The 25,906-nt window shown below is 36.3% G+C and overlaps 1 protein-coding gene and 1 non-coding gene across 6 annotated transcripts in view; both read right to left on the bottom strand.

Moving 5' to 3' along the window:
* Nucleotides 1-805: 805 nt before the first annotated feature.
* Ppp4r3a (protein phosphatase 4 regulatory subunit 3A) overlaps nt 806-25,906 on the bottom strand; it is a 44,651-nt gene continuing 19,550 nt past the window's right edge. For 4 of the 5 annotated variants that reach the window (XM_020184235.2, XM_074067307.1, XM_074067308.1 and 1 more), the window contains exons 3-15: nt 23,793-23,891; nt 20,256-20,873; nt 16,647-16,724; nt 16,447-16,563; nt 15,187-15,342; nt 13,215-13,346; nt 13,009-13,111; nt 11,603-11,761; nt 6,750-6,919; nt 5,280-5,422; nt 4,524-4,714; nt 3,921-4,144; nt 806-2,063 (exon numbers count right to left, since the gene is read on the bottom strand). In XM_020184235.2, the coding sequence (XP_020039824.1) occupies nt 1,953-2,063; nt 3,921-4,144; nt 4,524-4,714; nt 5,280-5,422; nt 6,750-6,919; nt 11,603-11,761; nt 13,009-13,111; nt 13,215-13,346; nt 15,187-15,342; nt 16,447-16,563; nt 16,647-16,724; nt 20,256-20,873; nt 23,793-23,891 (2,301 nt within the window). In that variant the 3' untranslated portion in view covers nt 806-1,952. The remainder of the gene's footprint in view (nt 2,064-3,920; nt 4,145-4,523; nt 4,715-5,279; nt 5,423-6,749; nt 6,920-11,602; nt 11,762-13,008; nt 13,112-13,214; nt 13,347-15,186; nt 15,343-16,446; nt 16,564-16,646; nt 16,725-20,255; nt 20,874-23,792; nt 23,892-25,906) is intronic. The other variant, XM_020184236.2, reaches the window with a different exon arrangement.
* LOC141421820 (small Cajal body-specific RNA 20) lies at nt 20,025-20,150 on the bottom strand. The gene has a single exon (XR_012446510.1).

Here is a 25,906-nt window from a genome sequence, read left to right as displayed (position 1 = left end):
GTTGGAGAATCACTCTGGGAGACTAATCTTTATTCCTCCATTTCAAACACTGCAAAATGAGCAGACTGGTATCATTAAAGACAGAACGAGGGCTGGGGGTATGGCTCAAGTGGTAGAATACCTGTCTATACCTGCCTAGCAAGTGCAGGGTCCCTAGTTCAAAAACCAAAACAAAAAAAGTGGAACTTACAGCCATTTTCACATCAGTTACCAAGATAGTCAGTAGTATTATGTATGGACTTTTGAGTTAAATGAGGGGTGTAGCTCAGTGGTAGAGTGAGTGCTTAGCATGTAATCCAAAGCATAGAGGGTAGGGAAGGGTGGACTTCTGAGTCAGACGTAACTGTATCAGTTCAAGGGTTGTATTTTCAGTATTACAAATTTCCCAAACATAGCACTTTGATATTCAGTTACAGTATGATACTATCATTTCCTGAAAATGAAGTTTTATTTACATTTGCAAATACATTCTTTGATAAATTCTAAACTCTTCATTTTTTAAAAAAAATTGAGGGTATGTAGAACTATTTATATTTATTTGCATTTCCTTGAACTTGAAATAATTTTATTAATCTAACAAAAAGAGCCTATTTTAAAACTTTTTTTTTAAGTGGTGTGGATTTGGAGGCCCAGGCCTTGTACCTAGTACTAGGGAAGTCCTCTTCCAGTAACTTCTCCCCCCAACCCCTAAATACTGTTTTAGTAAGGTGATATCTGATGCTCCTTAATTCTATATAGGAACCCTAATTACAGCTGGTATTCCAAAGGGAGTATTTTTTAAAAAAAGAAAGAAACATACAACTAATACAATTTCTATTACTCTTCACTTTTCTTTTTATTATTCAAAAGTCAAATGTTATTTTTAATCATCCATTCTCAATTTTGATTTAATGTACCGTCATTTCCCCAAGATACGAAATTTCAGAATCTCTTTGGAATACTAATTTCATGTTTCTAGGTTTAACAAAACTGTTTTAAGTTTTAAATTCCACTCTATTCCCTGAAATCTCAAGACAGTTGCTGATGTAAATTTTAATATAAAATACTTAGTCACAAAATAGTATTGCTTTTGTATGCACATAGTTGTAAGATTAATTTGTTTTTGTCAATAAAAACTATACCATCTTTCATAAAACTCTAAACAAATTAAGAACTGTGATGTAGAACAAAAATTACACATGGTAAAACAGGTACCAGCACAACGTTAGGTTATATTACATCAAAAAAAGTTTTAATGGTCCCAAATATATATATTCCAACAACTAAGCATACATTCAGGGGAGGAAAAAAATCAAAAACAAAATGAAACAAACAAAAAAATTATGACACAAATGACCACATCTAGAATTCCACTCAATCTTTAATCAAGTAGGGACAAATCCCCACTTTAAAAAAAAAAAAATCTGCAGTTTGAAGGGCAAAGGGAACAGATAAAAAAGAGGAAACTTTTTTGCCCCTCCCCCACAGAGGTTTTCCCAAACCTGTTGTAGCTTGACTAAAATGTTCAGAATGTATGATTTTAAAGGCAGGTCTCTTTATACAAAGAAACTGCTGGCATTCTTATCCAGTGAAGAACTATGGCAGAAAGGCCCATTCTTCCAAGTCTCAAACATGGTCCAAGAAAGCATATTCTGATTGTAGCAACTGACAGTCAATCCAGAGTTCCACTCACAAAACCCCTGCCCTGTTGGCTTTTTGTTTCCATCCTTCCCTGAGAAAAGGGCAATGTGTGGTCCAAGCTGGAGAGCTCAAAGGCTTAAGTCTTTCCCCTAAATGCATGGTATCTCCTCCTCCTGCTCTGTTGAATTGGCACTTGATGAGCAGAAGTCCAGTGTGCGCACTGATCTGTGTCATTCATTCACAGACACCACTGCACTTTGTTGTGATCTTTGTAGGGTGGGAGTAGAGAACCAGTTCTGTCAACAGGTACTGATCAAAGGCAGTTGCCATTATTATGACTCAAATTTTGCTTTCTTTGACAATGGTAGAGTGTCTTCCTTGTCTTCATCCTCATCATCATCTTCATCATCATCAGGATAATCTACCAGACCCACGAGGCCTCCCTATAGAGAAATAAGGATTTACTGAAAGGACAAAACTCCGTATCTAAAAAAATACCTGTGGTTAAAGACTAGAGAAAGCGTAGATCATAACCCCATAACCCAACATATTATCCATGGTTATTTCTAGGCAATGGAATTGTATGCAACTGAAATTTTTATGCATTTCCTAAATGTTCCTTTTTTTAAAAAAATACTGGGGTTTGATACTCAGGGCTTTAGGCTTGCAAGCCATGCCTAAAGCCCTTTTTGCTCATTACATTCAAAATACAGTCTCGATTTTTGCCTGGGCCGACCTGGACCACGATCCTATTTTAAGCTTCCCATGATTGCTGTAATGACAGCATACCATTCACTGAGATAAGGACTTGCAAACTTTTTTTTTGCCTGGCTGCCCTTGAACCAAAATCCTCCCAATCTCAGTCTCCCAAGAAGCTAGAACTATAGGTGTGAGCCACTGATGCCCAGAAAGAGAAAATTTTAAGCTGTTTAAAATTAAGACAAAGATTTAAGAATACTTCATGATCCTAGCAAATCATCCAGGAGATAGAAACATCACCGAATTATAAGGCCCAACAGTGTAGTATATTCATTTTAAACTATAACATCTAATAATATCAAAATGCAAATTGCAGGCTGGTGGAGTAGCTCAAGAGGTAAAAGCACTTGCCTAGCAAGCCTGAGGCCCCGAGTTCAAACCCCAGTGTCTCTCTCTCTCTCACACACACACACACAGCCAACTATAGAAGGTTGAATACACAAAATATGGACTGATAGGTTACTGCAGCTAAGAAAATTCTTATCCTCAGTTTCTCATCAGGGCGTCCTTTTAGCTCTGCTCCTTCAACCAGAAACCTCTCCAGCTCACTTATTTAGATGACCACAGAGAATTCACATTCCTTTGCACTTAGCCTGCCCCTTCATTTCAGCTTCTCTATGACTTAGCCTTTTGGGGTTCTCCTGCTAATATCAGGGGAAAAGATACTATGAATGGGCACTCTATTCCTGGTTTAGATAACGACTCCCCCGTGCCAGTCTGTTAATCGCTAGTCCAATAATTAAGGCATTTTACACTTAACGAGTACAGGAGAGGCTCAAGTGACAAAGCACCTGCTTAGCAAATACAAGGCCCTAAGTTCAACCTTAATACCAGCTGACTCAAGTGGTAGAGTGCCTGCCTAAGCAAATGCAAGGCCGTAATTTCAACATGGAAAGAAGAAGGAGAAAGAAAGGTTTTTATTCTGACATTTTATGTTTTCTTTCCCTACATTTTTGGTATTAAAATTTTGTCCCTGGCAGGTCTTCAGTGGCTCATACAATACTAGCTACTCAAGAGGCAGAGATCCACAGGATAAGGGTTTGAAGCCAGTCCCAGGCAAATAGTTCCTGAAACCTTATCCTGAAAACACCCAACACAAAACAGGGCTCATGGAGTAGCTCAAGTGGTAGAGCACCTGCCTAGCAAGCAGTAAGGCCCTGAGTTCAAACCCCAGTACACCAAAAAAAAAAAAAAAAAAAAAAAAAAAAACCCACCAACCATATTTCATTCCCCTTTTCCCACAAAGTCTTTATCTGAGTACTAATTGGGAAAGCTGATCAAGTAAATAACATGAACCTGTAGCTCTAAAATGAAAAATGCTTTCCCCCAAAACTAGACTTTTGTCTTCATCATGAGAAACTCTTGTGAAATTCCTCATAAGTAAATCCAGGTGGTGGCTGTGGAGTGGACCTGTTTTCTAATTCACAAGTGTTCAACTGGTTCCAGAAGAAAGAACCAACCAAAGTGAATCTCAGTTAAAATTATAATTGAGATACTTTAAGAGTAAAATGGAAATAGGAGTCCAGGAGTCAGAAATGTACCTTTGTGGTAATAGCTGCCGTCTGAGATGTACTTTTAGGGACAGATCCAGGAGAGCCTGGAGATCCTGGGGATCCAGGTGATCCTGGAGAACCAGGCAAGTTTGCAGATGACTGGCTGGTGAGGTTAGTCTTTGTCCCACTGGATAGAGAAAGCTTGAAACTTGGGCTCTGCCGTCCAGAAAGATTCGTTTTCAGAAGCACCTCCTTTTCCTCACTTTCTTTTACTAAAAAACAAGAAAGTATGATAATAGCTGTCACTCATACTAGTAGTTTTTTTTTTTTTTTTTAAACTAAAACATGACCAACTGGCTTTCTCCTTTGTTGAGGAGCAACTCTGAGGTTCAATTTATGAACAAAACTTACCAAAGCATTCATCATTATCCACTGGATTTTATAATGGAAGAAATGAAACTTTCATGTATTATTACATGAAATAATACACTCTTCCATATTCACTCAATTAAAATTCTAAAAACTCAGCCTACACTGTCATAACAGCTTCAGCCACCCCCTAAAAAGCAGCATACATTCAAAGCAGATTCTAATGTTGTCAAGAAATAAGTGAGAAAGCCATCATTTTTCCTTGCCCATCTTTCAACGTACATTTCTTCCTTTCCATGAATTTACTTATTGGGTCCATAATATCATCATCATTTTTAGCTTTGTCAGATGGAGACATTACAGCTTCTCCATCTTCCATGTCATCTTCATCTGTATTAAACCACATCTCTTCTTCATCTTCTAGTGTTCTGGCATCTCGACGGTATCTATGATTCCTCAAGATGGAACGCATACTATGAGTGATGAGAATAAAGTAAGTATTATTGTAGGACTTAAAAGATAGTCTTCAAGTATCTTCCCAATATATTGATATAACCTTAATAGGTTAATACATATACAGAAGCTGAGGAAAGTCAGGTTTCACCATACATGTAATTTAAAAAAACACAATCTTCCATATCAACTATTAACTAGCGGAAAGCAAAACCTTGTATTATCAAAACTGTCCTGTTACAGATCAGCTATTAAGCTTGTTAAGAATTAACAACAAATAATTTAGATTTTAAGATATACTATAAATATGAATTCAAGCACTTATATAATATACAATATGAATTCAAGCACTTAGTATAATATACAATATTTTAAAGAATAATTTGTAATTGAAAGCAAGTAGGACAGTATCCTAACTTATTTTTCAATCCCTGGAGCCTCACTGCATCTACCTATAACTAGTTAGAAAAAACTAACTTTTGTCTACTATCTGTCTGTCTCCCTCTTCCCTATCAAAGCTGTAAGAGCCAGCATCACACAACTCATGACTGAATGAAGAACAGTTTCAAATGTGTGGTAATTTACCTGTCAAGTTTGGGGTTGTCTTGCCTTTCTCTTTGTTGTTCAAATCTCAGTTTTAATCCTTTGAATGTCTGCACATAATCTACATCTTCCAGTGCTTTCCAATAATTCTCAATTACATGAGCAGTTAATGATTTTATATCTTCCTATAGGAAAGAATTGTAATGAAATCAATGAGATAAGAAAGTATCATTTTAGGCAGGCACTGGTGGTTCACACCTGTAATCCTAGCTACTCAGGAAGCAGAGATCAGGATGATCACAGTTCAAAGCCAGCCCGAGAAAGCACAGTTTTTCGAGCTAGGGACTCGACTTGTCAACTGTTTACTCAATCACAAAAAATCAGGTTGGTGGAGTGGCTGAAGGTGAAGGCCCTGAGTTCAAGCCCCAGTAGTACAAAAAAAAAAAAAAAAGAAGAAAGCAAATACAGTTTTAACTAGATGAGGCTCTTTAATGTTTACTTGCATAAAATTATTATACAATCTTAAGAGACAATCAGTGAAAACAGGAATAACAAACACTGGCTACTTGAGCAGTTTTTGGTATCACTCAGAACTGTTCATACTACTTTTTCCAAAGTAAATGTGCAGGTCCTACCTAGCAATGTTCACTCTCCGATTCTGGGCATGTGTATTTTAAGAGCGGGCCACAGACCAGGCACTGGTTGCATTTGAAAGTGCAGAAGACACTCAAATGTTTGTCTGAAAATATTTATTTTTTTGGCAGCATTAAAGTTTGAACTCAGGCAGGGCCTCATGCTTGCTAAAACAGGCACTCTTACCGCTATGCCAGGCCTCTTTTTGTGATGGGTTTTTTTCAAGATAGGATCTGCGTCTCTCCAACTACTTGTCTGGAGCTGGCTTTGAATCTTTATGATCCTGAGCAGCTAGGATATTACAGATGTGAGCCACCAGCACCCGGCAGTTTTCATTTTCTTAAAATGACAGTGTTAAACTTGTTTTCAAACCATCTTATAAAGATTACTAAGAGGGCTTGAGGTGTGGTTCAAGTGGCAGAACACTTGCTTTGTAAGCACAAAACCTAGTTCCCCCCCAAAAATAAAATAAAATAAAAAATTACTGAAAGATTATTTGTCTATATGGAATTTCTTGTAAGATCTTTTATTTTTTTTGGCAACATGGTTTTCTTTTTGAAGATTATGTCTAGCCAGGCGCTGGTGGCTACTCAGGAGGCAGAGATCAGGAGGATCATAGTTCAAGGCCAGCTGGGGCAAATAGCTCAGGAGGCCCTAAAAAGGGCCCAAAAAAAAAGGGATGGTGGAGTGGCTCAAGTGATAGAGCACCTACTTAGTAATTGTAAGGTCCTAAGCTCAAGCCCCAGTATTTAAAAAAAAAAAAAAAAAAAAACACAAAACCCAAAAAAACCACATATAATCACCAGGCCAAAATACCAGTAATACATATTCAGTTTTCTCAATCACAACCAAAATTCTAGGTAAAAATACAGAACCTACCACTCTAATAAATTCAAACATTTCTATTATGGCAGAATTCATCAAATTGTAGCGGGATCCATTGTTGAGAAATGCTTTCACTACAGGTTCAAACAAAAAACTTTTCATTATGTAGCGGTTATAAAACTCATCTTTTAATCCAATAATCTTTCTCTTAAAACGAAGGGCACCTGAAAAACAGAGGCAATGTTGTGAAAGTCACATACCACATTTCCAGATTTCAAACTTACCAAAATAATAAACAAAACCTTTTTAACAAATATCAGTGTTCTTTGTGCACAGTGGTATGTTAGCACTTCCATAAAAATGAACCTAAAGATAATGATTTTAAAAGTGTTAGCAGAGAATGTATTCTAGAAGTAGTGTATGTCATCATAGAACCCAAGTCTTAGAAAGTCAGAAAAATTCTGGAAATAAGCTAGTTATTAATGACCAAAGTATAATTTACACCTAAAATAGGCGATGACTATCATACTACTTTAGGTGAAAAAAAAAAAAATTTTTTTTTTACATACATTTTTAAAACAACATTTAAAAAAAAAAAAACATGTTTTTATTAGGGCAATCCACTGTATATTATATAATAATTTGATCTTTAGTAGTTTTGGACACTCTTTTATTATTTCAAATTAGAGCTCATGGATTTACATTGATTTATTTGTGGATGGGGTTGTAAAGGCTGCAAACCCATAAATATCTGCAACCCCAAATTTTGCCTTCCCATAGTTTATAAATAAATTTAGAGGAGGTTGTTTAAAATGTGGTCCTCTATGCTTATTGCAGCGAGTATGCTTTTTAATTTTGTCCTAGTTTTTCTTTTTACAATTAGTTAGGCTTTAACTTACAGATTAAAGGGTATTATTTGCATCTTGAGGTATGGGGAGTTATTCAAGTCACCATTCATCAAGATCCAAATATACTCAGACAGCTAGACTCAGCAAAGCCCTCGTTTACCTACAGGGAATTATCAGTAAGTTAATGCCCCAGTCATTGTAAACAGTTCAAAAAAGCATACTCACTTCATGCAGTCACATCGTCTTCGGTTGGCAAGATTAAATATTGTGTTTGTATTTTGGTTTCTTTGGAGATCATGGAAGTGGCTCGTTAAATTGCCAATTTGTTATTAATCAAGTCCTTCATGAGCAGGTAGCCAGGCAACCATGCTGACACGGTTTCTGGGTGGGAAGGCAGAGGAGTAAAGCAGCTCAATTTTTCTTTAGTTGGCAGAAAAGAGGTCCACAAGTGAATGCCCAATCAGGTACAGTTGATTATAAACTGCTTTAACAATCCAACTTAATTAAGAGTGTATCTTTCCTAAAGAAACACTCTGGGCAGGGAGTTTCAAAATAGTGTAACTGCATTTAATTTTTTAAATTACTGAGTATTTTCAAAGACATAAACATGGTGAAATAATTTTAAACAGTAAGAGGCATCTTTCTGTGTGGTAAATATAAGCCTTAATATGGGTTTATTTTCTAAAACAGTGATTTCAGTTGTTTTTTGTTATTTTTTGGTTAACTGACAAAGGAACTTAGCAAGACAGTTCCACTTGTTAGAATAAAAATGAATATTCATGCTAATAGGTCAAATTTTAACTTTCCAGTAATTAAGGCAAAAGCTACTATTATTCTAAGCATTGATTCCAGTTCTGTAGGCTTTTCGGGGACTTGAGTCCTACTAAAACACACACTTGCCAACCTCTCTGGTATGTGAAAACAAATTCCTCCTTTTCTGGAAATACCTCAGATTAGGGCATATAGTTGATACTTTATGTCCTCAAAAATACTTCTATGCAGAAAATGCTCATGTAGATAGAAGATGATTCTAGTGGTCTTTATTTTTATTTTGTTTTAGGTGTAGGGAGGGTCTTCATTTTCATTTACCTCATTTATATCAGTACCTGTCCTTTCCATTCAAACCTATCTTCCAAAAGAAATCTGCATCAAAAATATACAACCACTACTCTTTGCTATTGAATAAAAAGTTGCTTTCCAAATTTCACAGTGGGTTCTATGAAGCCAGTCACTCAAAGGAGATTAGAGCAAGCTTTTTGAGAATAAGCTAAACTGGCATCACCATAGTGTTTTTCAGAGTAAAAGTGCACTCTGCCTCCACTCATAGCATTGCTAACCTTCATCAGCATGCCAGGAAGCCCCTGTAACTCAATTTCAATCATCTTTTTTTTGGTGCTGGGGATCGAACCCAGGGCCTTGGGCATGCTAGGCAAGTGCTCTACCAACAAGATACATCCCCAGCCCTACAATACAGCTTTAAAAAATTTCATTACTTTTATAGATTTTCACATCTGACAACAATAAAAAGCCCCAGACAACATAAAAGTTTGAGCTAATGGACTTTAAGATCAAAGAATCTTGAAAAGACCAAGTAAACAGACTAACTGAATGAGTACCCAGCTTATATAAACAGTTTAGGAGGATTGCTGGTTTTATCTACATACTTGCTTAATATAACAAAGTGCACTAATTAAGAAGCAACAGATTTAAAAGTTTCCTAAGTTCCCAAGCTGTACAGTCATTATCTTTTGTACTTACACATGTGCATTTAAGTATTTGTAAAAACGTTTTCTTGAAATACTATGCTTAATATTTTGTTTCAGTGTATTTTTCTCAGAACCACAAATTTGGTTTATTTCCCCAAATTTATGTCCAGTTCTTAGAAATCCTTGACAAAACCTTCAGTTGTATACAGAAGAGCTCTGCTGCTTAAGCCACACCTCCAGTCCATTTTGTTCTGGTTATTTTGGACATGGCAGCAACAGCGGTGGTGGTGGTGGTGGTGGAGGGGTCCTCTCAAACTATTTGCCCGGGCTGGCCTCGAACCATGATCCTCCAGATCTGAGTCCAGGTCCTAATCATCTTCTCCTCCTTTTCTGAGATACTGGGGATTGAACCATGTCCCCAGATCCCGGTCCCTTTGCTTTTAAGTTTGTTTTTTCGGGAGGTTCATCTGCTTTTGCTAAACCCAGTTTTGGACTACATGAAATCCGCCTTACTCCTCCTGAATATCTGGAATTATAGTTGTGTACCACCATGGCCAGCTTGTTTTTGAGGGCTGGCCTTAACCTGGATCTTATCTCTGCCTCCCAAGTTGCTGGGATTACAGACCTATTATCACCATACCTGGCTTCATCTTAATCTTCACTTTGTCAGTACCAGAGAAATGTAGTATGATCAACTCTAAGATGCCACTGATAGGAAAATTTTTTTATTTTTTTTCTATACTACTAAGGAAACAAAAAGAGAGCTACCAGTTATAATGGTAGGCCATTAACTGTAAGACTCACCTTCATTTCAGAGATGATAAATGTGTAAAGATATAGATCTTAGAATCAGTGTATTTATTTGTATAAAAGTGTTTAAACTTCTTCATTTATTAGTTTTTCCCATCTCCAAACTCCCTTTTCCATACTCAAAACCCTTTATGTCAGGACTAAAGATTCAAAGTTTGAACTTCCTATAAATTTGGTGTTGGTATCTTACTTTTGCTAAGTATATTAGTAAGATGGATTATGATTTTAAAAACCCTTCTTTTTCAAGTGCTGAGCTCACAGATGTAAATAATAGTAAGTAGAACATAAATAATGATTTATTTCTTGCTGTCCTTAGAAAGTCTAAAGTTAACACCACAAATGTTACCTATTTTACTTTTGGCTGAAAAAGATGACTCAAGTTAACATTAAAGACCCTGAATAATAAGCCAAAAGTAACTGGCAAGTTGCAAGCAGAAAATATGCTCCGATCACACATATTTTCAGTATTTACATATTGCAGGGTGCATATTTTCTGAAAAAAAAATTAAGTCAGGAAAAAGACAAATGCCACCCTGATAGCTAAATTTCTTAGAAACTTTTAACATCCCAACTTACCTTTAAAAATCAAAAGTCAAAAATTAGTTGCCAGCAGGTATCTCTTCAGCCTCCAGAATACCCTAACTTGATCTGCTAACTTACCAATAAGGACAGTTTAATTATGGAAACCTAAACCTACATACAAAGTCTGGCTGCTGCATGACCCAGACAATGGATTAGCCAATTTTCAATTCACAAATATGGATCTTAAGAACTCAGGGGAACACAATTAAATAAAAAAAAAAAGTATGCTAAACAAATAGTCTTGTTAAAAGCTCTGTTGCTTTAGGGCTGGGGGTGTAAATGGTAGAGCACATATTTATCATGCTGGAGACCCCAAGTCAATTCCCATACTAAAAAGTGTATCATACATATCACGTGATTTTTTTTAGGCATCATGGTCTACATATGGTCTCTGTAGGATATTTTTTCTTTTCTTAAGCCACTCTTTAGAAACCCAAAAGTTGGCAGAGTGGCTCACAACCAACAGAGGCACTCCAAGTTTCAGAAACCACCCTGAACTAAGGACATAGCTCAAGTGGTAAAGCAGCAGCTGTTGAGCAAGTGTGAGGTCTTAGGTTCAATTCCCAGCACTACAAACAAACAAAACCCCCAAAACAACAACAACAAAAAAACCCAAGCCATAAAGATGTTCTTTCAGTTTATGGGTTGTACAAAAACAAGCCACAGACTAGATTTGGGCAAAGCTGTAGTTCTGTACTTAGGCTCTAAAATAACAAAGGTGCTATGCTAACACTAGAAATGTACATCTTAAATTTGCAGATTTCTCTTAACCCTTTTGCTGCTTACAAATAAGACCACCTGCTCAATAACCTGCATATAATAAGGGTGCAGAACTAGTATAAAGAGCCTAGGTCCTCTGACCTATATGCAGTGATCTTCCTAGACAACAAGATTTAAAGATATCAGCAGCATGATAATATGGAAAGAAAGAGTAAATAATTCTATCAGAAGCAACACTTACATAATGCCAAGAAAGCATGCTTGGAGGCCATAAGAACTAGCACTCTTCGGAGGATATCCTTGTTGATAATGTAGTTCTTTATGTGGTAGGTATGGTGTTCCACACAAAATGTTAACAATTCCAATACAAGTGCCAATAACTGTGCAGTTTGAAAATCATCTAAAACAAACAGAACACAATTGCATGTGACTGATATAAACATAGCATAGTCAGGCCTGCCTGCCAGACACTGTCTCATTTTCAGTGCAATTGCCCTTTCTTTGCTCCCCTTGACTTCAGTGTTTTGTTCTTCCACATCAAATTATAATTATAAATTAAAATTACTGCCTTACTTTTATTGCTCACCAACCAGCAAGCCTCTGAAAGCATTTTACATACTTTTTTAATTCTTGTTGTGCCTTCTAAAACAAGTTCTAACTAGTATTGAATGGACTGAACCCAGTATGAACAAAACAGACAAGAAAAATCAATTTTCACATTTTAAAAACTTCATTCTAGAGCCATACAAAAGTAAATTTAGCATGTATTTTTATAAGTGGTGCTGTAAGTTAAATTTACAATATTGCAAATTCCTGACAAAATATTTTTATTCCTAGAGCATCAATAAGTAATTTACTAATGAAGACTCTAAAGCTACTTCCTAAACACGCATACAAGCTAAAACCCTAAAATATAATATAGTAAAAGAAAATATGGCCAGGCACCAGTGGCTCATGCCTCTAAACTTAGCTACATAGGAGGTAGGTATCAGGAGGATCATGGTTCAAAGCCAGCCTGGGGAAACAGTTCATGGGATCCTATCTCGAAAAAAACCAACACAAAAAAAGTACTGATGGAGTGGTTCAATTTGTAGCCCCTGAGTTCAAACCCCAGTACCACAGAATAAAATACAAATAACTCGATGCATGTTGTAATGCAAAAATAAACTCCCAGCATTCGAGAGACTGAGCAGGAGGGTCAGGTTCAAGGTCAGTCTGGGCTATACAGCAAGACCCTGTCTAAAAACCAAAACAATGACAACAAAAGAGAAAAATAAAGGAAAAATTAAACCCCAAAATAATTGTCGTTTCTTCTTTCACATGTTTATTTCCGACTATAGTACTTTTAAAACAAATTTTACCTTGAGCATTAATCTAATGGTTTGACATCTTAATGACTATCACTTTTGAGCAGAGCATGGTGGTACATGCCTGTAATCCTAGCACTTGAGAGGCTGAGGCAAGACCTGATGAATTCCAGGTCTGCCTAGGCTACAAAGCAAAACCCTCTCAAAAAAAAAAAAAAAAAAAAGTAAGTCACTTCCATTTTAGAGTACATCCTGCTGCCCTTCTTCCCTTCCCCACTGTCTCAATCTAAACACTGTTACTTAAAACAGAGAATGTAACTACCAACCTGTATTAACTTACCTTTACTAGGCTTGTCTTCGGTTGTATTTGCTAGTAAGGGAGCAGTGAGAACATGCATACAGTGCTTGTAGAAGAAACCCAGAAATTCAGTCTTTTCTGTTTTCTAAGGAATCAAAAACACTTCCATGAACTTTAACTGCACTGGTTCCTACCAGCAATAAATAATATACAAGCTACGGAAAAGAGGGAAAATGCCCACGGCTTACATTGGCAGTGGCTAGCATGTTCTCTGGGTCAACTAAAGTTCGAAGCAGGCCCATAAGTTGGACTGCTCCTCCAAGTTCAGGATCTGTATCACAAATCATGTGTTCTATAATGAGGTTGATGAGCAAAATGTCCTGGTAAGAAAAATACACATAAGGATCACTACAACACACATTATAACTTTATAGCTAGCTCTAGTTGTCTTGTTAAGTACAAATAAAATACAATGCCTGATTTACTTCTTTAGCAGGATATATATGGTGGTGTAAAGGTGGTACAGAGAAATTACACTAAATAGACTGAAAATAAAATTTTTCTATTTATCTTACAATTCCTCTGATTTAAGTAAAAAGTTTTAGTTTGGCATTAATAGATGTTTATGTCCTCTAATAATGCCATCTATCTAATGCAGAAAGCTCATGAACTATACATTCATAATTTTAACGCAGCACTTAAGTTTAACACTGTTCTAATGGTCATTTAATTTGTTTTCATAGATTCCCTCTATTTTTGAGAAATTATAACTGTTCTCCATTTATGGAAATAATATTGTTCCCTTTTTAAATAAACTTAGGAATAGTTGGTATCTTAATGTCTAAAGTTGAAGGAAATGAAACTCTAGTATTTAGAAGAGTGTACAGAACAGTAAGTAGATTATACAGGTTCCAAACATAAAAGAAAATAGACCACTAGTTCTTCTGAAGCCCTATAACTTCTAACGTTCCTCATTGAGAGGGATTCCCTACACTTGCCTGCATATGCAATGGAGTAAGAACAGAGAAAATGGACACTGCATATGCAAATGATCAAGAGTGGAAATCAACATGCCTGATCTGAGGGCAGTATTATAAAGTACTATTCTAGTCAGCTAGAATAGTGCTCAGTTACAGGGCCAGCAAGAATACCTCTTTTTTACAGACGAAAAACATGACACAACATTCAACAGTTTAAACTGGTACTTTTCTGCGCCTACCCTGGCATATAAATTCTTAAATATAGGCATTCCACTTCAGTTTGGCACATTAAGATCTTTTCAAAAAGTAACAAAGGCTATTTTCTCATTTTGTAAGAAATACCATAGGTAGCCACACACACACAAAAACCAACCACATAGGCTGGAATTCTGCAAATTTTTTAGTAAGGGGACATCTTTCTCCTTTCTCCCTCTCTCAAGAAGGAGTTGAAGGCAAACTAACTTAGTCTACTTCCAAAATTTTATTGGAGGAGGAGGAAAAAAATCAGAACTACAGGCTTAGTTATATGAAAACAAAGCACACACACACTTAGGCTCCCACATACATTAAGCACCAGACAATTTGGTGCCTTTCACATTAGCAGGATATTCTGATACTTTAAAATTGACTTGCCTGGGGCTGGCAGAGAGGCTCTCAAGTGGTAGATTGCCTGCCTAGCAAGCATGAGGCCCTGAGTTCAAATCCCAGTACCACCAAAGAAATTTTTCAAATTCAAGACTGATTGATCGATTATAATTTCTCATAACTACTAATATGAGAGAATATGTGTGAATATACATGGGTGTACACAACAGCAGCTAGTATTTTATGGTTGAGCAGTAGAGAAATAGCTCTCTAAATACTGTAAGAGACTGTTTCATCCCTTCATTCTTAATGATTCTGAGAATCTGCCCCTAGCAAAGTCAATGCTTTCATAAAGTTACTCATTATTGTAGAAGAATAATCAGTTAATTTAATGGTTTAAATAAAACAATACAGCAAGTTAACACCAGAATTAAAAAAGTTGATATCAAAATATTTTCAAAGAAAGTTGAACTTAAAAAATTGCATGTAAGACAATAAATTTATAAACTAAGACCGGAGCTAGTTTAGGAGAAGAACAAGCCAGTTGATATTATGGCTATGATTTTCCCAAAAAACAGTAATTTAATCTTAAAAATGAATAATAAACGTAGCCTCCTATGTATAAATACTTACTATTAGTACAAATAATATTTACCTTGCTGGTTATTTTTTGCTCTGTTAACTTCTTACTTACATCATCATTCTGTTGTGCCTCCTGCATGACAAACTCTCGTACCATGGATGGATTATATTCAACCAAGTATGAGAATATATCAGTAGCAGCACTTCGCACCTGTGTATCATCCATGCCCTGAAGAGAAAAAGCACTTATTCTCATAAATGTGAAACTTATAGCAATATAAATATCTAAAACATAACATATTATAACAAAATACCACAATATAAAAGAAATGTCTAAGAAATTCTGCTGCATATAAAACTCTCTTTCTATGGATAAAATACTTTCTAAGTCACCTACTACTGTGAGCTTTTCTATTTTAACATTTGACTTAATGTGCTGCAAAGTTAAAATTCTTATTAAAGGAATGGAGCTGGAGGTGTAGCCCAAGTGGTAGATCACCTGCTCTGCCCTGAGTTCAAATAAGAGAGAGAGAGAGAGAAATCGGGGCTGGTGAAGTAGCTCAAGGGCAAGAATGCATGTCTAGCAAGTGTAAGGACCCTGAGTTCAAACTCTAGTGTGATGGGGCGATGTGAAAGTGAAGTGGGGAGAGGAAGGAACAATGGAGGAATAAATCTAAAACATACTGTAAGCACATATGTAAATATCACAATGTATCCCCCATACAACGATTATATGCTAACAAAAAACAGGCAAATAAAAAGAAAAAAACAAAAAAATAGGCAGAAAAATGCAAAAGGCTGGGCATGGTAGCACATGGATGTAATCCCACCTATTCGGGAGGTAGAGCTTGGTAGGTCACAGTTTGTGGCTGGCTCAGGCAAAAAATTAACAAGACCCCATCTCAACCAATAAGCCAGCCGTGGTAGCACACACCAGTAACCATAGCTATGCCAGGGTAGCAGCCAGAAACTGGCCCCTGGCAAAAAGTTGAGACTTACTAAAAAAGTAACTATATCGAAAAAGGACTGAGGATGTAGCTTAAGTGATAGAGCGCCTTAAGCCTAGCATGCATGAGACCAAGTTCAAACCCCAGTATCGCCAAAAAAAAAAAAAAAAAAAAAAGAAGGGGGTTATGGTAGTGGAAAATTCCTTTAACTAAACATTCCTTCAATACAATGCAAGGACTAATACTGGACTTTTAGTGTTCCTTTTAACTTTATGTAATACATAGCTAATATCAAAACTGCCTATGATCAAATACTTGCATGTTAACATAAAAATACAATTTTGTGTGTGTGAATGGTAATTAAAAACAAAGAGAAGCAAACTTACAAGGATGACTTCTAAAGCTGGTAATATGCCCATGTTCGACAAAGTCTTGAAAAAAGCATCTCTATTTTGGGGTTGGAGCGTTTGGGAAAACGCACAAAATTCTTTTAAAAAGTTAACCTGAAATTAGGAAAAAGGATAAATGAATATAAAAGAAGGTATGTTGTTTTACTTTACACTTTTAATAATACCTAATTACTTACCAATTCCTGCCGCTTTTCCTCATCTGTTGCTTCATCTGTTAGTTGTGCAAACAAATCTGTCAGAAATTTTTCATCTTCCTATGAATAAAGGACAAAATTATGATAGTGGTAACAGTGTATAAAAATACAATTTCGGTATGCATTAAGATATAAACTGTAATAAATGGAAAAAGATACAATGTTGTTCTCCAAAAAAAAAGTTGACGAATCAACTTATCAAGATTAAATTGGAGATTACTGTCAGAAAGACCATTATATTTTGGCAAGGATCCATTTCCTAAGCCTACTAAGGGCCAGACAGTAAATATTTTAGGCTTTGGAGGCCATGTAGTTTTACACCTGCTCTACTTTCAGTGCGAAAGCAGTCAGACAATATATAAATGAGTGTGGCTGGGTTCAAATAAAGCCATTTACAAAAACAGGCATGGCCGGAGTTTATAAACCCCTCAATTGTACAAGCTCTTATAAACTAACTTTGCCTTTCTGTCCCAAGGGCTTGGTGGATGGACCAGGCTTAACCTGTGGGTACAAGAATCCCAACCAGGAGCAACCTTGGTCCCAAAGATGCAGCTGCCTCAGTTTGAAGCACATGTTGAAAAGTACAGGTACAGGTCATGGAAGCTGGTATTTCAACTGATTTACACCAATTACCACTCTACAGTTACAACAGGAAAGTGCCTCTAATATTCTTCCATGTAGTACCACCACAGAGCTAAGGCAGTAGAACAGTGTTGGTGGCGACAGGGCAATATGGCAGTGCTTCAGGCACCCCTTTCATTTAATTCTCACAACTCTGAGGTGGGTGCTATACTCCTATTTTACAGATGAACTCCAGTTTCCACCACATATAAGTAGCTCTGATCAAGGAGCCTCACATGTGTAACTTTGTGACTATGTGATTAAAATCACTTTTGACTTGGTGTCCCTGTGTAACAGCAAAAATATTTAACTAGATTAGGCTAAATTTTTTAAAGGTGTGTAGCGTAATGAGGTTTAAAGGGGATTTAAAAGACATGGTGGTGCTAGATGGTTACAATATTTAAGTTCACAATGATGGGCAAAGTTTGCATATGGGAAGAAATATGGTGTCTGATAAGATCCAAGGAGCCCACCACATGCAAGGTTCACTCCTAGTACTCAGTCTGCATGCCTAGTAATTGAGATTTTTTTTATTAGTTTGTATACCAGTTGCAAATAGTTCACTTTCCAGAACCTTTAAATAAAAATATTTATTTTTAAATAGTCAGGGTTTTACAACTTTTCCAGTAAGAATGAAGATAAAGCTTTCTTCAGGTCTCAACAATACAGAAAATGATTCAATTATTTAAAAAGCTAACTTTAAAGCTTTTAAAGATATATCTGTTATTTGGAGATAACCATTACGCAGACATGTATGTTCAATTCTTTTGAAAAGGACTCAAAACTCTCACACAATACTTATCTGGGTAAATAAAAGTACAGAACTTAAAAAGAATTTTTGATATTACTTTATGTTAGGCTCCTTATAATCGAGACACAGATCAAGAAATTTATTAAGTCTCATCAAATTACCGATGAACAGATTGTATAGATTCTTCCTTGCGGCCCTTCAATTTACTTTATCACTATTTTTTCATCAAGATTTTAATTAACATTTCAATTATATACTTCCTCAGCAGAAGTAGATTCAAGACTACTTTAGCCCTAGACACGCTGAAGTGTAAATATGTACTCTTAAGTGTGTATACAACCTCTCACTACATTATAAGCTATATTCACTATGGTAGGTACTCGGGAAACATTTTCTCTAAGATACTAAATTAGTTGGCTACTTCTGTATTTACTTTTCCTAAAATGTACAAATAAGCTAGACCTCATTACATACGGTTTTGTTACCAGATGATATATAATTACAAGATGTACTCCAGATTATTTTGAAGAAATTGCAGTGGAATAATGCCATCAAATTTTAGGGATATTAACCTAACCATTATTCTATCAGAGAACAGACTAGATTGGAAGAGGAAAGAATGTTTACTGGTATTACAGAAGTAGTAGTCAAGGTTGTCTGTATGCATGCACGAACACAAGTCTGGTAGAAACTTTTTAAAAATTGTTCCTCAAAAATGCTCCTGCTTTCACAGAACTTTGGAAATTAAGGACATAGCCTCAACAGAAAGAACATATCATAAGGAAGCAAAGATTTTAACAAATCCCTGCAAAACAAAAATAAAACCATATGGAGCAAAAGAAAAGGTTAGTAGAACTCAGAACTATCTATGATTATAGGCCGCGTGAGCTACTGGCGCCCAGCTAAATAAGTGAAATGTTTTAATTCATACTTTGACATAGTAAGGACACAGAAAGTACAGAAATTTTCTGGAGGCTCAGACACCAAGATTTAACATACTGCTTTATTTGTACTATAGGCTGCCAAGGAGCCCTTACTGGTATTTACTTATTGGTCTGTTAGTATTAACAAATGCAGCTTTTAAATATTTTACTGGAAGGTCTGAGGTGAAGTCTTAAGACATCTTCCATGTCATAGCACACTTATCTGTTATTCTTACAATATCATGGGCATCAAAGAAACAACCAATCCTGAGAGGTGAAAATAATCTTTTTTTGCATTATACAACCTTCTATTTCAGTTAGAGAAGACCAATTCACACAGTATGTGACACAGTTCACATTCAATTCACTAATCAATAGATACATTTTAAAAAAGCCCAACATCTTGCCTCATATGTTCAACACTTTACATCTATATATTCGTTAATCTTCACACAGCTTTATAGGGTAAGGCACTAATATCACTGTCTTTGGATGGAGAAACTGAAGTCTTAAAAGGTTTAGAAAGCTCTCCGAGTCACAGTGGAATGGATACTCACCTGTTTAACTCCCCCACACTCTTGCCCATTACAAAAACAGGCCTTTGAGAAGATATGTATCCTGCAAATGTGATTTACCTACTCTGCTATGTATTCCTTTGACCTGAAAACTAGTCCTTTACCATAACATTGCCACGAATTTCCACAAATCCTAGAGTTTGTACTCTAATGACATTCCTCTTTCTCTTGGCTTTCTTCTTCTCTTTCCTCTTCCAATCTAGTCTGTTCTGCTATTTATATTTGATACATTGATATCCCCAATATTATTATTTTATTATTCCCCTGCCATTTCTTCAAAATAGATTTCTTTTGTTTTTTTGGTGGTGTTGGGGATTTAGTTGAGGGCCCCAGTGCATGGTAAACAAGTGCTTTTTTTTATACTTACCTTCCCTACCCCCAAAACAACAGTGTTCTGGTCTCAAAGAATAATTATTTATTGTAATATTTTAACTTTAACAAAATTAAAACCACTTCAAGGATTTAAAAGGAAAAATTTTTTTCTTTTTACAAATGTGTGAGGGAGGAAAACAGGGCTGCCTGGCTAGGAGCAGTCCTGACGATGGTCCATGACGCTGATCTTTGTCTCCTGCCTGGCTGAGGAGAACAATAACCCCCACAGCCTAGTGGGAGAGAGGGCCTGGAAAAATTTTTTTTTCTTAAGGTAACTGGCAATTTCAATAGTATCAGTATCAAGCAAATACCTTTGTAAGTGGGGGAAAAAAAGAATGATCTAACTTACCTGTAACATACCAACAATCTCTACCTTATTGAAAAAGATAAAGGAGTGAAGTGTTGATAACATGTTTTCTTCAAAGACAGAAGGGGTAGGGAGAACCATATCTTGTATATACTGAACTCTGTATGTTTGATGAATTTTTTGTTTCAATTCAGGATCTGATATGGGAATCACTTCTTTAAACTTGGCTGTTTTTGTTAGAAATTCCCTGTGTTTTCGTGGTTGTGATAAAGCAGGATCGTATTCTAAGCATCCAATGACGTCCATTATACATTCTTCAGAGAACATAACCTCAAAAAGAGCAGTTCGATTCAAGAGGAAGATGCCTTTGATAATTTCATACAAGTGGTGCAGTCCTTCGATATTTTCCAAATCCTCACACACATGAAAAAGCTCTAAGAGCTTTTTAATATAACCCTCATTTTCCAATGCTAGTGCAAGTTTCTCACGACGCAGGGGGGAAGGTAAAGACGATGCCACAAGCTCTGCAATCTCCTCAAGGCGACTTAATTCACAAGATGGCAATTCTAAGCCTGGTGATGACATATCATCAAATCTCTCCTCTTCAGATTCATCCACAAGGTCCTGAGTGATGTCCACTGATGGGTCCTTTCCTTGAACCTGTAAAATAAGAAACTTGTGGTAGCTGACAAAACACAGGCAGCAAACCTAAATTGTACTGCTAAATGAATGTAAGAGACATTATAAGAAAACTATAATGATAATTTTCAAGTTTAAGAATCTTTTAAAGTGTAAGAGCGCACACTTAGCAAGCATGAAGCCCTGAGTTCAAACCCCAGTGCCACAAAAAAAAAAAAAAAAAGTTTTTTCTAGCTACCTACTTTTCCAATTACATCTCTCCAAATAACATATATTTTCAATTTTATGCAAGTTAATTCAAAGTTCAGAGACTGAACCTTCTTCTAAAGTACAAGATGTTAAGAGTAACTCTGACTGTCAAGGGTCAGTTACAGACCCACAGCATGATGCCAAAACACCCCTCAGCAATCTCCTGCAGGATAGACACTACCAAGCTCTTCAATATTTAAGAAAAATTCAAATAAGTATCAAATACCACAATGTTCTGATGATAGTAAATATATAATTATGAGCACAAAGGAAAATACTTCATGTCAAATGATCCTAGAAGCCAAAGGTCAAAGAGCACATGCAAACTGGCTTTGAACCAAAGTGGGTCAATGATTTGCTGTAAATGCAAGATGGTAAACTGATGATGAAGAAAAACTGGCTAGGATACACATGCACCTACACAAAAATGAAGCCACATATAAAGTGCAACTTATAAGATGTCTCCCAGGAATAGTTTTTGAAAAAGTTCCCCAAACCTGCAGCCTTCATAATCTCCCAAAAACCTTTGTCATAAATCCCAACTTTCAATCACTATAGAAGCTCTAATTACAAAAAGTTAAATATATTTTAAGGTAGCAGATTTTGCAATAAAACAAGTTTGTTATCTTAGCCCCAGAATGTGAAACACCGAGCACTAAAAGCAGTCCAACAGACCTGTAGTGGGAAAGAGATGGAAAAGTTAGGCTTTATATGAAATTGCTTAGCATGGTTAAGGGACACTGCTCATGGATATCAGAAGACTGCCTGAAATATCTTTCTGGAAATACGATACAAGGTCTTGACTTTAACCCAGTGCTTAGCACTACTGAAAGGAGGCTAGGCACATTCACAGTTTGTACCTGGCACATCTCATCAAATTGGCTCTAGATTTGTTAATTCCTTAAGTTCTCATTATAGCTTTAGGTTCCTAACACCCAAGCTATGGCTTTCCCCACAGAAAACTGGCAGATTTTAATCAATAAACCAAATTAAAAGGGACAAAAATGAGAATACTATCTTACTGAGTTCAGACCCAGTAACTATCAAGAAGGGTACTTGAAAATGGGAGAGATTTTTAGCTATTTCTAGATAAAAAAAAAAAAAAAAAAGTAGACAGGATTAAGAAAGACATGCAAGATCTCAAAAGCAGATTTTGAAAAAAATCTTGCTTTGGAATAAACCAGAATTCAGAAAATGATTACAACATAAAACACCCAGTGATTCCTAGGGTAAGTTATTGCAGAGAAAGCATACAGTACTACATCACCTGTGACCCAAATGAAGATAACTGAAAATTCATGGCATTAAAGATTACAGAAAGGTAAAGATCAGACAGTATTAAAAAAGACCCAAGCCCAGTAGTTACAGATTTAAGTCCAGATTTGGATTAAATATTGGCCTAACAGAAGACTGTGTCCAGGGTAAGTTTATTCAGCTCAATGACAAACAAGAGCAGCATGTCAGAATAATGGATGTTTTCTGCATAGCCTAAACTCATTAATCTCATCTCTTTCCATGGTAAAACTCTATAGGACAAAACATAGATGGATACTGCCATGCAAATAACTACTGAACAGAGAACAAAGAAAGAATAAAAGGCATTCCAACACAGATGTCGGTCCTTCATGTTCTAGAGAAGGAAAGACAGTTTAAAAGGCAGGTTAATTTATGAAAAACACAGCTGAGTAGAATATATAGGAGAAATAAATTCTACAAGTCAAGGAAAAAAACATGCTTCAAAGGCACTGTAGCTTTTATGAAGGCCATGACTCTCAAACTTCAGAGTGAACCCAAATCATCAAACCAGGGGTTGACAAACTATAGCCACACTCAGTTGATCATCTGTTTTTGTGAGCAAAAGTTCTCCTAGAAGACAGCCATGCCCAGTCATTCTTGGGCTGTCCATGGCTGTGAAACTGCAGAGCCTGTAAAGCTTAAAATATTTATTATCTTGTTCTTTACACAGGAAGTCTGACCTAGACAGCGTGTTAAGACATAACAATAGGATCCTACTTTCTGATTTAGTAGCCCTGGCCTGTGGTGACTCAAAATTTACACTTCCAACAGCTCCCAGGTCACACTCCTGCTACTGGTTTGAGGAACACATTTTGAGAACTAATGAACTAAAAAGTCTAGTAGATTATTCTCCAGCAGAGATTATGTTACTAGAATGAAGCACCACCAGAGGGAGTAGGGGAACTCTGGAATGAATTAAGTGCATTTAACCTTAGAGGCAAAGAGGTTGGGTAGTCAAGAGTCATAATGTTCAACACCAGTGCAAAGGTAGGTTTTATTTCAAGAGTCACAAAAATAAAAAGTGATGAGATCAGACTTGAATTTTTAAGATTATTATACTTACAATGGGAATGTGGGATGACCAGTGAAAGTGAAACCAATAAACCAAGCAAGAAATGATGGTAGCTTGATAGTGGAGAAAAAGAAGAGAATGGATTCAGGATTTATTATTGAGGGACTGAATGGATGTTAGAGACAAAAGAACGATAAAAATGACCCACAAGTTTCTGGGTTTTTTTTTTTTGGAGAAAGGCTGTCACTATGTACTCCAGTCTGGCCTCAAACTGGTCATCTTCTTGCCTCAGTCTCAAGTGCTGGGAATAGAGGCATGCATCACAATGCTGAGCAAAAACAAACTTTAAAGACAGCATATTTTTTATATATTTTTTAAATTACCTGACATATTTTCTCCCAAATCTCATCACATCCAGCTTTTTCTTGGAAGCTAAGGGCCAAGTCATAATTTTCTGCTTCAGACCACACAATGAGAGTGTCCTTTGGATTAAAAAAAAAAAAAAAATCTGATTAACATACATTATCAAAAATTACTTCAAAGTATATAGCAAATGATCAAAGCAATGGGCATTGAAAACCTCACTTTTTACTTTTTGCAATATTGATACTTATAGTTACACTCTGTCAAATCCATAAAGTGAAAACATGCTTTATTTAAGTTTGACCAGTATATGAAAAACCCTCATTAAGTTACATTTTATGCTATCTTTAAAGTTCCTGAAGAGGAAGTATGTAATAATTTCTGTGTGTCAGGACAGGATTAATACACAACACTTCTCCCTCCCCTCTGCTGTCAACAGGTATTCTTTAGCTGGGGCATGTAAGGTCCATGAGCCCTTGAAACTGCTGGCTGAATTTTAGTATGTGAATACTTATCAACACAGACATCTTTAACTATGACAAAAGTGCTATGTTTTGAGAAGGCAACACGTTCCTAACTCCTACCATCCTTTAGTCCTATTCTGACAGAACTTTAATTATTTTGAGATGGGATCTTGCTGCATTGCCCAAGCTAGTCTGGAACTCCTGGGCTCAAGCCATCCTCCTGCCTCAGCCTCCAGTGTAGTTGGGATTACAAGAGCATGACACTGACCTGGCTCTGAACTTTTTAATTTTCAAACAATAGGAAGTTTAATAAATAGCTCAACAATTTTTAAAGATGAAGTCTTATCAAGACCCTACACAAATAATGCTGAGACTGTCTTATATTCCTGATAGTGGAAAGCATCTATATTCTACTTCATGCATGGTTTAGGAAAAATATTTACAGGATTTAAGAAATTCTCTCAAATTTCTTTCTTCTTCTTCTTCTTCTTTTTTTTTTAATCATACTGGGGCTTGAACTCAGGGCCTACACCTTGAGCCACTACACCAGCCCTTTTTTGTGAAGGATTTTTTCGATAGGATCTCTCAAACTATTTGCCCAGGCTGGCTTTGAACCTCAATCCTCCTGATCTCTCCCTCCTGAGTAGCTAGGATTACAGGAGTGAGCCACTAGCACCTAGCCTCTCAAATTTCTCCATGGTAAATACATACACTGCTTCACAGCAGCCTACCATTTCAACAAAAGGACCTCTTTCTGGAGAGGCTTTTAGATCACCTCATTCAAGAAATGCTGCAAGGGAGAAGTTACTTTAAGGAAGGCTGAAGGGATACACAATAGCTATCTTCAAAATTTGAGGAGCTGTCACTCTCCATTTTTTCAAATTGGTCCAAAGAGGCCAGAGAATAAATTTAAGTATTAGATAGATCTGTGCTCAATATAAAGAAAATATTAAATCCAACTGATAAGAAACCAAAAGGGGAAACACACAAGCTGGATGATCCCTTATCAGGATGATAAAGGTTCCTATATAGAAAAGGAAACCTAACTAGATTATTTTTTAAATGCCCATGATTCTACTGCAGCAGTTTCTAATCCTTTTCTCTATCAATGACACGTCTATTGTATACAAATGGATCCCATGTTTAAAAATTTGCTGATGAAATCAGTATTACATGAGTTAGAAATTACTGTGGTACAATAGCCTCAAAAAAAAAAAAAAAATCAAATACCTAGGAGTAAACTTAACAAAGGATGTGAATGACCTCTACAAGGAGAACTACAAACCCATGAAGAAAGAAATCGAGGAAGACTACAGAAGACGGAGAAATCTCCCGTGCTAATGGATTGGTAGAATCAACATAGTAAAAATGGCTATACTACCAAAAGCAATCTACATGTTTAATATAAGTCCCATCAAAATCCCAATGACTTTCATCACAGAGACTGAAAAATCTAACCTTAAGTTCACTTGGAAACACAAGAGACCTCGAATAGCCCAGGCAATACTCAGCAAAAAGAGCAATGCTGGAGGTATCAGAATACCCGACTTCAAACTATATTACAAATAGCAATAAAAACAGCATGGTACTGGCACAAAAACAGATATGAAGACCAGTGGAACAGAATAGAGAACCCAAATATGAATCCACACAGTTATGCCCACCTTATT

This window comes from Castor canadensis, chromosome 3 (assembly GCF_047511655.1).
Source record: "Castor canadensis chromosome 3, mCasCan1.hap1v2, whole genome shotgun sequence".
Taxonomy (NCBI): Eukaryota; Metazoa; Chordata; class Mammalia; order Rodentia; family Castoridae; genus Castor; species Castor canadensis.
This window is presented reverse-complemented; position numbering and strand designations above follow the sequence as displayed.